Genomic DNA, 13,227 nt, shown 5'->3' on the forward strand with positions numbered 1-13,227 from the left:
AGGTCTACATACAATCTCAGAAGGATTTAGTACATATTAGCGCTTCCATTATGCCGAAGCTTAGATTGCTGGCGTTACATTAATCCACGTATTAGAGGTCTTGCTCCTTCGTTCAAAAATAGTAGCAACACTTAAATGGCTCGTGATCCTAGTTTCTCTCACAAAATAAAAGTTTCGGTTCCTTTCGTAAAATGAGCATCTACCATGATTCATTAAGGTCAAACCATCTACGGCTTGCTACCATTCGTTTGTCAGTAACGCCTGAAGATGCCGACCTCAAACTGCCTAGCGTAACGCTCAAAACCTACGAATTTGAGGAGAACGCAAAGCCAGAGTACTACGCGCTGTCGTATACTTGGGGAAAACCTAGAGAGGATGTGCCAGAATACACAGCAGAAAGCCGACGCCCCATCGTTTTGAATGGTCAATCCGTTAACGCCTCACCTAATCTCTACGATGCCCTTCTTCAACTTCACCAGTACTTCCCAGACAAACCAGTGTGGATCGACGCGCTCTACATCAATCAAGATGATATCGATGAGCGCCAGTGTCAAGTTTCTTCTATGAATAGGATTTATGGTGGAGCAAATCGCGTTCTCATATAGCTTAAAGCACCCACGCCTTACTTAATAACAGGCCTCAAAGCTACAGAACGTTTAGCACAGGTCGCCACACGTGAATCAAAGCGTATCATTAAGAATCAGCAATTTGACTTCTGTTACCGAATGGAAGATATAAAGTCTCGATACGGCCTGGCACCATTGGCCATGGAAGAGATCGATGGCCTTGTCTCACTTTTCCAATACAGCTGGTTTTCTAGGGTGTGGATTATACAAGAAGTTTCTTTGGCCAAAGAAGCTGAGATTTTGTGCGACGGTTTCACTATCTCATTCGATAAAATCGGCTACACAGCGGCTTTTTTACACTTGAGTGGCGTGATAGGGGCCATTTTCTCAAAGCTTTCAGGAGCTGGACGCAGTATTCATCAAATGGACTGGTATCACCTTTATAGGGCAGAGAAGATATAGATGCTACGCGAATGGTGTAAAGGCTCTCGTAGTACATGGACCGATGTGCTTTCATTAGTCGACATGACAGCTGGTATTGAAGTCGAAAATATGCGTGGGTCGACAGGGTTGATATCTACGACTCTATTGAAACTACTCATGTGGACTACTGGCTTTCAAGCTACAGATACAAGAGACTTTATATACGGTCTTTGGGGAGTTTTTCAACATTTGGCCCATGAACAAGACGTTACCATTCCTCAACATCTCATGCCAAACTACAACATACCAGCATCACAGGTACTTGAATCCATCGCGGCTGAGATACTTGAAGCTACTGGAGACTTGACTCTACTGGCTCTGGTCAAAGACCCAGCTCGGCGTGTGACAGCAGACCTTCCGTCTTGGTGTCCAGACTTTGGTCCGTCTACAGGCATGAACTCGATATTTTCACCGGGCTTCAAATCAGTGACTCGACCCAATGCAAGCGGTACGGTACGACATGGTGCTACCCGGAGAGGCAAAGCTTTCAAAGTTCACGGTAGTCTACTAGGAACGGTGAGGCTTCTTGGCGAATCTTTCGAGAAGGTCATAACCTCGGGTGTACACGATTGGGTAGAAATATTACTCAAGACGGGTCGTACCTATGCACATACAGGGCAATCGTCCATGGAGGCCTTCTGGCGAACATTGATCTGGGTCCGTTTCTTACAGACAGTGGGTATTTGGGTTCTTCTTGCGAGTCGACGCAAGCTGGAGACGAAGTGTGGATAGCATCGGGATGTTCTGTGCCATTGGTATTGCGGAAGAGTAATAATCATGAGGGATGCTATACACTGGTTGGAGAGAGTTATGTGCATGGCGTGATGAATGGAGAGGCTGCTGAGGGAGCGGTCGCATGGCAAGAAATAGATTTGATGTAAATACTGTACTCGAAGTTTTAAAAACTAACAACTGATCTAATATTCTCAAATAATCTTGTCCAATCACTTTTCAGAGCTGTTTGTCTTGTTAAAAGAAGCCTACTGGTTAAACTGAACTTGAATAACATTGACGTTGGCCCTGTGAAAAGGTATCAAGCTGCTAGAAGATTACGTCTGACAATTGCAAAGGTGCAAGTTTAATATCACCTGATTTTATGTCAGTTTTGGAAGTAATATTTTAACCTTGCCACCTTAATAACAATTATATATCTTGGATACCGAGGTTATACTCTAGGGTATATATAAGATTTCGGTAAACCCAATCTGGCGGCTAACGCGTGGCGCAATTAAAGCTTTGACCGTTTGAAGACGTTACATTAAAGTGGACATCGTGTTTAGTTTCATTACTCCAGTGGCAAATTGCCTGACTATCTAGTGGAGACGCAGCCTTTTAAGCCTTTTGTTCTATTATTTAAACTGAAACAAATGTATCACTGGATCATTGATATATGGATTGTATAGGAGATCTGAACATCTCTTATAAAATGTTGAAAATAGATTTCGGCATCTCGGCACATCGCAGGGAATTTAACTCCCTTTAACATGATGAACTGACAGCAGGGTCTTGATGCCTTAATAGCGGATTCCATTCCACAATTAAAACTAGACAACGGCCTCTTTGCAGTATCTAACCTAGCTCCGTTCAGCTGCGAATCCGCTTTTCGACCAGCGTTTCAGGAGATGTGTTCACCGCTTCGGAGTTATCTTAAAATACCACCGGCGGATGAAACATCCGTGGTTAGTGTCTCCAAACATGTGACGGCATTGAGTTGTTTAATGCATAGATTTCAGCTATAAGTACTAACCAATGTAACGTCCACTACAAGGAAACCTGGCTTGGAAATCATATTTTTATAATTATTATCAAAATCAATCAATATGGCCGTCGAATCTAACACAAAACTCAGCTTCACCGAGTTCTACAACGTCATCGACGGAAAGCTCGAAACCACCAAGGAGACCCTCCAGAATACCAACCCCTCTACCCTTGAGAAGAACCACCCAGTGCCGGTTTCAACCCAAGAAGATGTTGACAGAGCTGTCGAAGCTGCCAAGAAGGCTTCTGAGACCTGGGCCGATGTCCCGTACAAGGAGCGACAGAACCTAGTGGCTAAGTATGCCGACGGTATTGATGCTATCAAGGAGGAGCTTGCTGTCTTGTTAGTCAAGGAGCAAGGAAAATCTGTGAGTGCAATGGCGATGTTCTCAGGAAGATTTTGTTCTAATGAGGAAAAAGATGCAACTGGCCCAATACGAGATCATGTTGGCTGTTCAGTTCCTCAAGGGATATGCAGAGCTGCCTGATCCTCAGCAGTTGATTGAGGACAAACCAGGCCGTAAAGTCGTCACAAAATACGTCCCTCTCGGTGCGTCGTCCCACAACTAATCTAGTCTCTCGAACTAACCAGCGATAGGTGTTGCCGTCGGTATCGTGCCTTGGAACTGTAAGTAAACATTCCTGGAAATCCTTTTATACAAAGCTAACAAACCCAGTCCCTATTTTCTTAGGTAAATCCGTCTTCTCTCGTTTCGATACACAGTATTAACCTTTCCCACAGCTACTGCCAAGATCGGCCCAGCTCTGATTGCGGGTAACGCTTTCATTCTCAAACCATCGTAAGTTTAATGATAGTGTTTTCAAGACAAGCATAATAACCCTCCGGAACAGACCTTTCACTCCCTACTGCGGACTGAAGCTCGCTGAGCTGGCCCTCCAGTATTTCCCCACAGGTGTCGTCCAAGCACTTAGCGGTAACGATAGCCTTGGACCTTGGCTCACAGCGCATCCCGGCGTGGACAAGGTCAGCTTTACTGGATCTACAGCAACTGGAAAGAAGGTCTTGCAGAGCGCTGCACCAACGCTTAAGCGCGTCACCCTCGAATTGTGAGTCGAGTCTTGATGGTCAGTGATCGATGACTAACGTAGGTAGGGGAGGAAACGATCCCGCCATTGTCTGCGATGATGTTGATGTTAAGGAGATTGCTCCCAAGGTCAGTTCTTCAAAGGAAGACTTCAAGAGATATACTTACTCTGCTACTTAGATTGCCTTCGGAGCACTCATGAACTCTGGTCAGGTAAGTTACGGAACGTCCTCTAGACTGAGCTTGACTAATAAAAAAATAGCTCTGCATGGCCATCAAGCGAATCTACGCCCATGAGTCGATCTACGACGACTTGGTGAAAGAGCTAGCCGCGGCGGTCAACAGCTTTACTGTGGGTGATGGTCTGGATAGCAACACAGCCCTGGGTCCCGTACAGAACCACCTACAGTTCGATAGAGTGAAGAACCTACTCGCCGATATCGAGTCCCAGGGTTACAAGCTAGCAGCTGGTTCGACCAGTGCATCAACAGCCGGCAAGGGATACTTTATCACCCCTACCATTGTCGAGAACCCCCCCGATGATTCAAGAATCGTGGTTGAGGAGCCATTTGGTAAGTCACCCTGTCATTTTAACCATATGGTGCTAACATTTTGCAGGCCCTGTCTTCCCTGTGTTGAAGTGGACGGACGAACAGGACGTCCTTCGACGTGCCAACGACAACCCTATGGGTCTTAGTGCCTCTGTCTGGACTAAGGATATGGAGAAGGCGGAGAGAATGGCCGGCAAGATTAAGGCAGGCACGGTTTGGATTAACGCACATCACGAGCTCAACCCCAATGTTGCCTTTGGAGGTGCTAAGCAGAGTGGTCTTGGTGCTGAGCATGGAATCGAGGGTATTAAGGCGTACTGCACCACTAAGTCCCTGTACTTCAACGCGGCTTAGAGTGGAGAAAGTAGTTTGAGGTCCTTCTCGGTTCCCACTATATATAGCTCGAGACATAAAAATAAACATTCATTCCTTGGCATCATTTTAGCTCCATCTTATAGCAACTAACTCTTAGTGCCGAAAACTTTAATTAAAATGCCTATTCGACCAGGTGCATAGGACTCTAATATGAGGTAGAACAAGAAACCAATTCAAGATACCACTTAATTACAGTCTCTTTTGATATCCTCTGGAAATTCAGAATCACAAGTCCCTCGGATCTCAGACACTTCAAACTCCAAGCTCACATAAATCTGGCATCCTTCGCCACCCATAACTCTCCCTGCCTCCTCGCTGCCCCCATACTTGAGAACCCTCTGCGCCATGCCCTCAGCAACAGCCTCATTCCTCCCTGGATCATTCAGTTCGACACCCTCGTCATACTTCGCGAACCCAGCCACGGCGGCGTAGCCTAGACGTCGAGCGTAGAGAAAGGCGAGTTGTTCATCAATAATGTCAATGTATCTTCTGGCACAGGAGAGCTCATCAGTCGCGTTGGCGGAGCTGCATACTGATGCAACAGGGACTTCGGAAAGGATATTGGGGTCGTAAGGATAACCAGGCGACGCCTTTGGGAAATTTTCAACGGTTGCGTTCGTGGATGGTTGATAGCTGCAGAATGAGGTGCATGTCACGTGAGCAGCGAGTCCGAGAAGGAGGTAAGTTGTTGATAATAACGACATATCTAGACGAATCGTGTGGTTGTTGAGAAAGAAGTTGGAGTCGTTGTTCGTTCGAGTCAGAAGATAAGGTGGTATTCGATACAGAAAGGCGATGAAACGGGGTATTTATACTTCTTTCCAGAGCTACTTGGCCCAACTGCCGAGATTGCCATACACGTCATTTGCCAGTTAAGTGAGCTTGTAACGGCGACTATTGCCGAAACTCTATTCGTACTCCACCGCGAACTCTAAGCACTGTAGTGATATCTATCTCAGCTCGTGTCTCTGCTCGGCTGCAGGGAGTTCAACGGGGTTCTGAGTACTCGGCAATTCGTGAAGTGGCGGTGGTGCTGGTGATGTAGAATTTATGGGAGTTCTATCGATTGGTGTCTTGTAACCTGCAAACTGGGAATGGTCTCCCATAGGTGCGCTGTGGCTACCCATTGCCTCATCAGGCTTAGCAGGAAAGCCATTGTTGCGTCTCTTGCGTCGCCATAGAAAGAATCCTAACAACGCGAAGGCGAGAACGCCGAGTACGGCTCCTATTGCGATGCCTGCGATCGCACCACCTGAGAGGCTGCTGGAACCTGAATCGGAGGACGAGGATGAGGCGGAGTCTGTGGCTGCATTGCTAGACGAATCTGTTGTCGTCCCTGCATCACGTGTTGACTCGGGAGGGGGCTTGATATTGTTAGCTATCGAGTTTGATATCTAGGTGCTGTAGCCAGACTTACGTTTGTGAAAACAGTACTGTAGGCGTCATCGTCAACGTCTTTGACACTGGTCATGAGCCAACGCTGCCTTTTTTGGTATCCGTCAAGATTTGGGCTCATAAAGACGGCGGCACCAGGAATCACATCGAGGTGATACTTGGTGCCGTTTGCGACGTTTGTGAATAAATATGTTTCAGTCTTATTCGTCCCCCATAGAGACACATCCCATTGTTGCGACTCGGTCCCATCACTGTCGGTTAGACAGGCGCGTGTGCGTCGGTTCTCGACCGATTCCCAATCACGATAACATACGGCGAACTGTTTCCGTGTCGTCGTTTCGGAGCAGCGAAGTGAATATCGGCCTGGTTTCTTGCCTATGGGTTGCTAGGAGCTTTGTTAGAAAATAGAAAACTTGGATATCATATCGTGTCTCTGTGCATGGAACGTACAAACTGCCAGTATGTCTTCCTGTTGGCAACGGAAAAGACGCGAAACCCATCATCCCCGCTATCCTCTTTTTGTGTTTGCAGCATGCCCTCGAAATCTCCGTCATAATCGTCCACCCATTCTTCGGTCAGATGATACCAGACGTTGGGGTCAATGTCGGTCGCCTTTTTTAGATCCTCAAAGTCGGACATGACGACAGCTTTGGGAATAGTTTCGTGGTCTGTAAATTTGAGTGACTGGCCGATGATCGTAGAAAGAGGCTCATGGAGAGCTTAGAAATTGTGGAAAACAAGAGGGGGCCGGCTCCTTTTGCTTATTATTTTTATGGTCCGACTGTACGATCGACACAAGCTTGGCCCCCAATGCTGACATGCCAAGGTAATGATCTGCAGGCAATTATCAAGTTCTAAATAGTCGCGAAGTCTGATGCAGTCTCAGAAAAGAATGGCTCGCTCCAAGAGGCTACTAATCTACCGACGTGTCGTGCTGTCTATGTCTAATAGAAAAGTCGAGATACATGTAAGCGATGTTGAAGCATAAAGTTAGAGTTTACGGCAATAATTATCCTACAACAATAAGCTAGCCGCCGTGATCCCTGCTGAGTCAGATGAGATCAGAAGGCCGAAAATAAATCAGCGAGCAGTCCGATCAGTCCAATGAGAGGGCTAGGTTATTGTGGTGGCGCGCAGGTAGGCATGAAATCGTACTACGTCCTTAGGGGCTAGCAGGGCTTGGAAGAAGATGGTACCTTGAAAGCCAGCTTGTGTCTCTGAAACAGCTCACAGGTCAACTGTTTTTTCTGAGTGGTATTATCTACGTTTATTGACATAAAAATAAGGCACTCTACAAACCAATACTGGTTAGACTGCCGAGTGCGTGATAATTCTTGTGAGGCACGCACAGAAGATGGCGAATAAGGATGATTCAAGCTTCTAATCCCTGTCTGGTGGCTGAACTTGAGACACTGTCCTACAACCTTCAGAGGTGGAATATTGAGCAGGATGCCAATCCCTGGACGAAGCTGAAAGAGCTGCACACCACATTATCTACAACAGGGTTCAAGACCTGCAAAAAAGACTTTACTATTTAATCCTGCCAAGCCCATTTCTAGTTTCTTGTTGACACGGTCCGACACACTCGAAATGAAGGCCTATCTACGGTCCAACATCATTCTTCTTCTTCTAGTGTATTTGAACATAGTCGCTGCCAGGCGTGGCGGAGGTTCCTGGGGAGGTTCTGGTGGAGGTTCCAGTGGCGGGGGCGGATCTGGAGGTGGCAGTGGAGGCGGTACAGCCGAAAATCCTCCCCCAGGCTTTAATCCATGGTCTTACCAGAATAATGGTATCTATGATGAGAGCGACACCGGCTGGAAATGCGACCCGAAAACCTGTGGATGTCAGCAGTTGACTGAACGAGAAATTGTTTACGGCATCCCAGGGCTCTACTACAATGGCACTTTGACGGTACAACACCACATCACGAATAGCTCATCCTGGCTAGATAAGGGCCCCGGAGCGTGTGGCATGGCTGATGATGAGCCCAACACCTATAAATACCCAGCTCTCTTCTTGGTCGCCCCAACAGGAAACAAAACAGATGCAAACCCATTCCATTGGAGGCTATTCGGGTTCCAACCAGCCGACCAGACTCTGGGAGCCACCGGGTCCTACATTGACATTTACCAACGATGGGTGCACCTCAGATCGAGCGATTTTGTCGTGTCTGGAACGCCATACGGTGGCACCTATTTTTATGATACCTCCATAGGACGCTATACGCTTTCGGATGCCACAGATCGTCATAGAAACACCACCGCCTACTGGTCGACCAAAATCACCAATTCCGACATTGAGAATCTCTCTGCCCGTGCCGTTTACAAGACAAAACCACCGCTGCTTGACTTGGATCCGGACACTAGTAAGGTGGAGCCCGCCTCGAGCCAGTACATAACCTTTAGTGATGTATGTGCTTGGAACTCAGAACTTCCATCCGAGGAGTATAAAACACTTCAACACAGTAACTTTTCCAACAATGACCATATCAACACGACGACGCCTACGGTTTGGCTGGAGCCTGGTGCCGTGGCTGAAATGAAGGGCATCGGCGCCTCAAAGATGACTTTCACTCTTAAATCAAGTCTCGATGGTGTAAGGCCCTGGATGAATCTACGGCAGGCAAATTGCGGGGATGGCGTCAAAGAAGGCACTCAAGATTATTCGGTTGACGATCCATTTGAACTCGGATACTTCCAATACCTGACGAACGACGATGAATTGAGTTTTTGGAGACTCGACCTGTCCTTCAGTCTTTCCTTTGAAGGAAGCCTTGTGCGCGAGAATAGTACGCGCATAAATGGAACAGACAAAGACGGTCTGGTGTTCGATGCCACATATGAGACTCCTCCGCCAGATAATACATTGCCTTCGGAACATGATGGCTCGTCTAGTGGCTCGGATAGTGAGTCGGGTACAGCAAGTCTGTTGCTACAGAGCTCGAGTACTTTTGTCACGATCTTCAGCAGCTCTACGGTGTTATTGTTCTTGTTGGTTGGTTTGCTGTGAGTGTACTGTGCTTATATAGTTAGGCCAATGAAAGAATACCCGCCTGCTTCTATCGCCTGGTGTTGCATGTTGCACAATACCTACCGCATAGAAGAAAGTATGAAAAAAAAAAACACCACCTGTCTATTTTCCAGCTTGCGAGTCTTCATATCGCTGTAGTGAGGCTACGTCCATTGAATATGCACTAAGTCAGTTGACGCTAGTAGCGTGACTTTTGAGGTTTTTAACGATTGTCGGAAGCAGGGTACCATTTTAGTTTAGCTTGCGATGTGAGCTATTCTTGCTCGGAAAGCGTAACAGAGGTAACTCCACGCTTGTACTAAGATTGTCCAATCATGAACGGTAATCTTGTTAGTTTACCTGTCTTCTGATTGATAGAAGGTCTAACCACCGTACTGGAATTTAGGTGGCTTTGATGACGTGGAACATCATACATGTAAGGACAAAAACGTTGAGGTTTTAATGTAGTATGATATGACGAAAGCAACATCTGCCGAACTTGAAGACTGGAACCCCTCCACCATCGCAAACCATTACCGAATTAGGGTTATTATTGTAATTTGACGTACGGAGGATCTACAGAACCTCGGTAAGTCTTCGCTCAATAATCATGGAAGCAGAGTTTAACAACACATGTGAAGGCTAGCAGCTAGACGGACAGTTGTCAAACCGAATGACAGTATATATTGATTTGATAGGAGCATGGCACGAGAATATTCATATACAATCTATGTCTATCTTGCTCAGTGAAACATTTCAGCTTCTTTAAACTTCAACGATCCGACTCAAGCGAAATGACTTCCCGATCTGCAACCACTGTATGCGAGCCTAGCTCCTCATGCCTCGAGTCAAGCTCCGTTATATCCTCAACCTCGATGGCCAATCCAAAGGACTCTATGAAGTCCACCTGGCGTCATACCGATCGAAGAAACTGGACAACATCGCACTGGTTCTTCGAATTTCTAGGCATTCACCACGTCTCCTTGGATAAGGAGGTGCCTGTGCATCGGAAAGGAGATAAAGTGCCCTACACACCAGAGTGGCAGTTACATCGTTGGGTTCTTGTACATTCAGTCGTTCCGATGGCCATACATCACCTCTTTGTCAGATATACTGGTCAAAACTTTACGCCGATGCAAGCCTTTGTCTTCTATACCCTTGCTTTCAAGGTCGCCGCCGTCCACGAACTCCATGCTCTGCGCCGAGTCGGGCATCTGACGGGGTTTTTGGACGGCGATGTACATGCAAGGGATGGAGTACCCGACGTTGGGGTGACAAAAGTCATGAAGAGTCTCATTGCCACCTCGAGCTTCCGCCCAGTCTTTACGGTATTCCTCAGCTACCGTACCACTCAATCGCCATCGAGTATGAATTGGCTGTGGCTACCATTGGAGATTGGTTTATACGGTATCGTGCTGGACTTTTGGTTCTACTGGTACCACAGACTTATGCATGAGGTTGGTAGTCTATGGAAATATCACCGCACCCATCACTTGACCAAGCACCCGAACCCACTCCTGACACTATACGCCGATTTCGAACAAGAGGTCTTTGATATCGCCGTCATCCCGCTCATGACCTATTTCTCTCTGAAGCTGTTAGGATGTCCAATGGGTTTCTATGAGTGGTGGATATGCCACCAGTATGTTATGTTTACCGAGTTGTCTGGTCATAGTGGCCTACGCGTATGCTCTTCACCTCCTAGCACACTCACCTGGCTTTTGCGCATGTTTGATGCTGAGCTTCTGATCGAAGATCATGATCTTCATCACCGCAAGGGTTGGAAGACAAGCGGCAATTATGGAAAACAAACTCGGCTGTGGGATAAGGCTTTTGGAACTTGTATTGACCGGATTGAGTTGCAGAGAGAGAACTTGGACTGGGAAACGCGTGTTGACCTGCCGTTATTTTAACAAGCGGTTTTGTTCTAGATAATAGTTATGTCTGATCGGGGAATCGAGGGGGGGATATCCAAGGGTTGTGTAATTGTTGGGCATTAAAACATCACTATTTTGTCAATGTTGTGCTTGCATGGGAGACACTCTAACTTGAAGTATGGGCACATACATGCCTTAGGAGTTGCAGAGGTAGTAATCTAGGCTAGCCGATGGCAACGGCCCATTGACGAGTAAAAAGACATTTTTCAGTTCAAGGCCTAATCCCTTTCTTCCTGTTCCACGGTGGTGATCTTGTCACCTGGCACTAGAACACCCCTGCGCATGACATCATGCACAGAGATATCTATGTTAGAATGTTTGATGCCCTCGAAAATGATGTCGATCTCCTCCAGTGTCTTCCTCTCAGTGGACGGGAAGTAGAAGTACATGATGGGCAACTCAAACGCCAAGTTCCACATGGCGGTGATAAGATAGAAACCCCAACTAGACCATTCCATAGCATATGGAATAGCAAAAGTGTTGAGGAATGCGGTAGCGTAGACGACTCCGCTGTAGAAGCCCAGACCATTACCTCGCATAGAGTAAGAAAGTACTTCAACTGGATACAAGGTCGCTAGAGGGGTCCACACAAAAGAGTATGTGCCGTAGAAGAGGAAAATTAGAGCAACCTGAGCTGCTGATGTTGACGTGGTGGGGCTGTTACCGTATAGTTTTGTGAGAACAGCGATGATGATAAGCATGAATGAGATGATGGTCGTTGAGCCAACTATATGATGAAATCAACTGGTTAGCGGATATACCGACCGTGGGATGGACAAACTTACGGAAACTCTTACGCCGTCCGATTGGATCAGCCAAGATTGCACCAGCACCTGCACAAAACAGATTGAAGGCGCTCAAACCAATGTTGATTCCTAATTGGGTTTGTGTCTCTTTGATACCAATTGACGTGAGGACATCACCAAGATAATATGAAACAATATTGTTACCGCTTACTTGGCAGAAGACTGTGAGGAAGATACACGTTAGAACGTTAAACACAGGAAATGTGCTCAAGAACGTTGTAAGGCTTACAGGCAACCGCAGCAGTGACACCTAGTCGCCATCTGTTTGACCGGGTTTTGTAGAGTGCGGCAAAGTCTGTCTTTTGTACTGTCTTCTCATATTGAAGGGTTTGGCAGATCTCATCATACTCAATAAGAACAACAGGTGACCTTGTATCGCCATCACCGTGATACTTGACAAGAATATCGCGTGCTTCCTCATGGCGGTCTTGATAGACTAGCCATCTTGGGCTCTCTGGCAGAAAAGGCAGAGGGAGGATGCAGCAGATAGAGGGGATTAATTGCAGCTAGACATGTGATCTTAGTACCAGTGCACTATTAGAGTACTGTTCATAGTTACGTACCAGAGATGGAACTCGCCAAGACCAGGTTGAGTCAATGAACTGACTTCCGTATGTAATTCCAGCGGCCATCAAGCTACCGACATACCAAGAGGTACCGTATAGACCAGTAAGCATAGTACGATGCTTAGGATGAGCAACCTCAGAGATATATCTGTGACCAAATATTTAGCAACTTGCGTGACATTAATTACCAAGATAGAAGCATACGCTGGAGCTGCCGTGGCACCAGTGGTGACAGAAAACCCCACAAGCAGTCTACCAATGCAAAACATGGCCTCATGTACAGCTGCGCTCTGAATCACTGCGCCAACTATGGCGATGATCGAAGTAATTGCCATACCCCATTTTCGGCCGTATTTGTCGCTGATGGGGCCGGCGAAAGGCATGGCAAGTACAGAACCTGCAAAGACGATGGCGACATTGAGGGCAATGAGATGAGTGTTTAGATTGAAGTACTCAATATATGAGGGCAATATTTGCAGGCCGTTCTAAAGTCAAGTCAGGTAAGATTAGTAGAGTCATAAGATTCACAGTAAAGGTTACGCACCATCATGGAGGAATCATATCCAATTGTGGCCGAATTGGCCGTAGCAACAAAGCAACATATAGCTAAGAGAAATGTGCCGCGGCCATCACCTTTGGTTGGCTCCGTAGGGAGGTCTGGAATTGCAGAAGACATGTTGTATTGGATCCAGTGAAATAATTATTTTGCGTCACTGTCACGAAGAAAGTTCACAG

General features: G+C 46.7%; 6 protein-coding genes across 6 annotated transcripts; 3 read left to right on the forward strand and 3 right to left on the reverse strand.

Annotated features, from left to right (window-relative positions):
* Positions 1 to 191: 191 nt before the first annotated feature.
* EDB82DRAFT_479352 (heterokaryon incompatibility protein-domain-containing protein) lies at positions 192 to 1,781 on the forward strand (the record flags this gene model as incomplete). The annotated part of the gene is made up of 3 exons (XM_065608125.1): positions 192 to 579; positions 637 to 997; positions 1,061 to 1,781. The coding sequence occupies 3 exons, from the start codon at positions 192 to 194 to the stop codon at positions 1,779 to 1,781; spliced, it is 1,470 nt and encodes a 489-aa protein (XP_065463140.1).
* An 837-nt stretch (positions 1,782 to 2,618) lies between these two features.
* Positions 2,619 to 4,765, forward strand: EDB82DRAFT_466892 (Aldehyde/histidinol dehydrogenase). Its single transcript, XM_065607911.1, has 10 exons — positions 2,619 to 3,175; positions 3,228 to 3,357; positions 3,406 to 3,435; positions 3,485 to 3,499; positions 3,550 to 3,607; positions 3,660 to 3,875; positions 3,922 to 3,982; positions 4,034 to 4,066; positions 4,116 to 4,425; positions 4,472 to 4,765. Exons 1-10 carry the CDS (start codon positions 2,870 to 2,872, stop codon positions 4,756 to 4,758), a joined length of 1,446 nt encoding a protein of 481 aa, XP_065463141.1. The 5' UTR covers positions 2,619 to 2,869; the 3' UTR covers positions 4,759 to 4,765.
* A 199-nt stretch (positions 4,766 to 4,964) lies between these two features.
* EDB82DRAFT_547866 (uncharacterized protein) lies at positions 4,965 to 5,430 on the reverse strand (the record flags this gene model as incomplete). The annotated part of the gene is made up of 2 exons (XM_065609513.1): positions 4,965 to 5,311; positions 5,388 to 5,430. 2 exons carry the CDS (start codon positions 5,428 to 5,430, stop codon positions 4,965 to 4,967), a joined length of 390 nt encoding a protein of 129 aa, XP_065463142.1.
* A 176-nt stretch (positions 5,431 to 5,606) lies between these two features.
* Positions 5,607 to 6,930, reverse strand: EDB82DRAFT_287815 (uncharacterized protein). The gene is made up of 3 exons (XM_025736911.2): positions 6,625 to 6,930; positions 6,197 to 6,559; positions 5,607 to 6,143 (listed from the first exon to the last, which is right to left on the reverse strand). Exons 1-3 carry the CDS (start codon positions 6,811 to 6,813, stop codon positions 5,730 to 5,732), a joined length of 966 nt encoding a protein of 321 aa, XP_025591824.1. The 5' UTR covers positions 6,814 to 6,930; the 3' UTR covers positions 5,607 to 5,729.
* Positions 6,931 to 7,732: 802 nt separating this feature from the next.
* On the forward strand, positions 7,733 to 11,175 carry EDB82DRAFT_568933 (uncharacterized protein). Its single transcript, XM_065609881.1, has 4 exons — positions 7,733 to 9,079; positions 9,112 to 9,168; positions 9,590 to 9,619; positions 9,931 to 11,175. The coding sequence occupies exons 1-4, from the start codon at positions 7,765 to 7,767 to the stop codon at positions 11,094 to 11,096; spliced, it is 2,568 nt and encodes an 855-aa protein (XP_065463143.1). The 5' UTR covers positions 7,733 to 7,764; the 3' UTR covers positions 11,097 to 11,175.
* Positions 11,176 to 11,338: 163 nt separating this feature from the next.
* Positions 11,339 to 13,216, reverse strand: EDB82DRAFT_540227 (general substrate transporter; the record flags this gene model as incomplete). Its single annotated transcript, XM_065609328.1, has 6 exons — positions 13,037 to 13,216; positions 12,697 to 12,977; positions 12,490 to 12,640; positions 12,156 to 12,432; positions 11,906 to 12,088; positions 11,339 to 11,847 (listed from the first exon to the last, which is right to left on the reverse strand). The coding sequence occupies exons 1-6, from the start codon at positions 13,166 to 13,168 to the stop codon at positions 11,339 to 11,341; spliced, it is 1,533 nt and encodes a 510-aa protein (XP_065463144.1). The 5' UTR covers positions 13,169 to 13,216.
* Between the last annotated feature and the right edge of the window lie 11 nt (positions 13,217 to 13,227).

Source organism: Fusarium venenatum, assembly GCF_020744135.1.
Source record: "Fusarium venenatum strain MPI-CAGE-CH-0201 chromosome Unknown EDB82scaffold_4, whole genome shotgun sequence".
NCBI classification, from domain to species: Eukaryota; Fungi; Ascomycota; class Sordariomycetes; order Hypocreales; family Nectriaceae; genus Fusarium; species Fusarium venenatum.

Excerpts from the sequence above, each read along its gene's own strand:
- EDB82DRAFT_466892 (XM_065607911.1), top strand. The coding sequence starts at position 2,870 with ATGGCCGTCGAATCTAACACAAAACTCAGCTTCACCGAGTTCTACAAC. Across the intron at positions 3,176-3,227 it reads TCAAGGAGCAAGGAAAATCT|ATGCAACTGGCCCAATACGA; the intron begins GTGAGTGCAATG and ends ATGAGGAAAAAG. Across the intron at positions 3,876-3,921 it reads AAGCGCGTCACCCTCGAATT|GGGAGGAAACGATCCCGCCA; the intron begins GTGAGTCGAGTC and ends TAACGTAGGTAG.
- EDB82DRAFT_287815 (XM_025736911.2), bottom strand. The coding sequence starts at position 6,813 with ATGTCCGACTTTGAGGATCTAAAAAAGGCGACCGACATTGACCCCAAC. Across the intron at positions 6,560-6,624 it reads GGAAGACATACTGGCAGTTT|CAACCCATAGGCAAGAAACC; the intron begins GTACGTTCCATG and ends CAAAGCTCCTAG. Across the intron at positions 6,144-6,196 it reads ACAGTACTGTTTTCACAAAC|CCCCCTCCCGAGTCAACACG; the intron begins GTAAGTCTGGCT and ends AACAATATCAAG.
- EDB82DRAFT_568933 (XM_065609881.1), top strand. The coding sequence starts at position 7,765 with ATGAAGGCCTATCTACGGTCCAACATCATTCTTCTTCTTCTAGTGTAT. Across the intron at positions 9,169-9,589 it reads CGGTGTTATTGTTCTTGTTG|GTGGCTTTGATGACGTGGAA; the intron begins GTTGGTTTGCTG and ends ACTGGAATTTAG. Across the intron at positions 9,620-9,930 it reads TGACGTGGAACATCATACAT|TGAAACATTTCAGCTTCTTT; the intron begins GTAAGGACAAAA and ends TATCTTGCTCAG.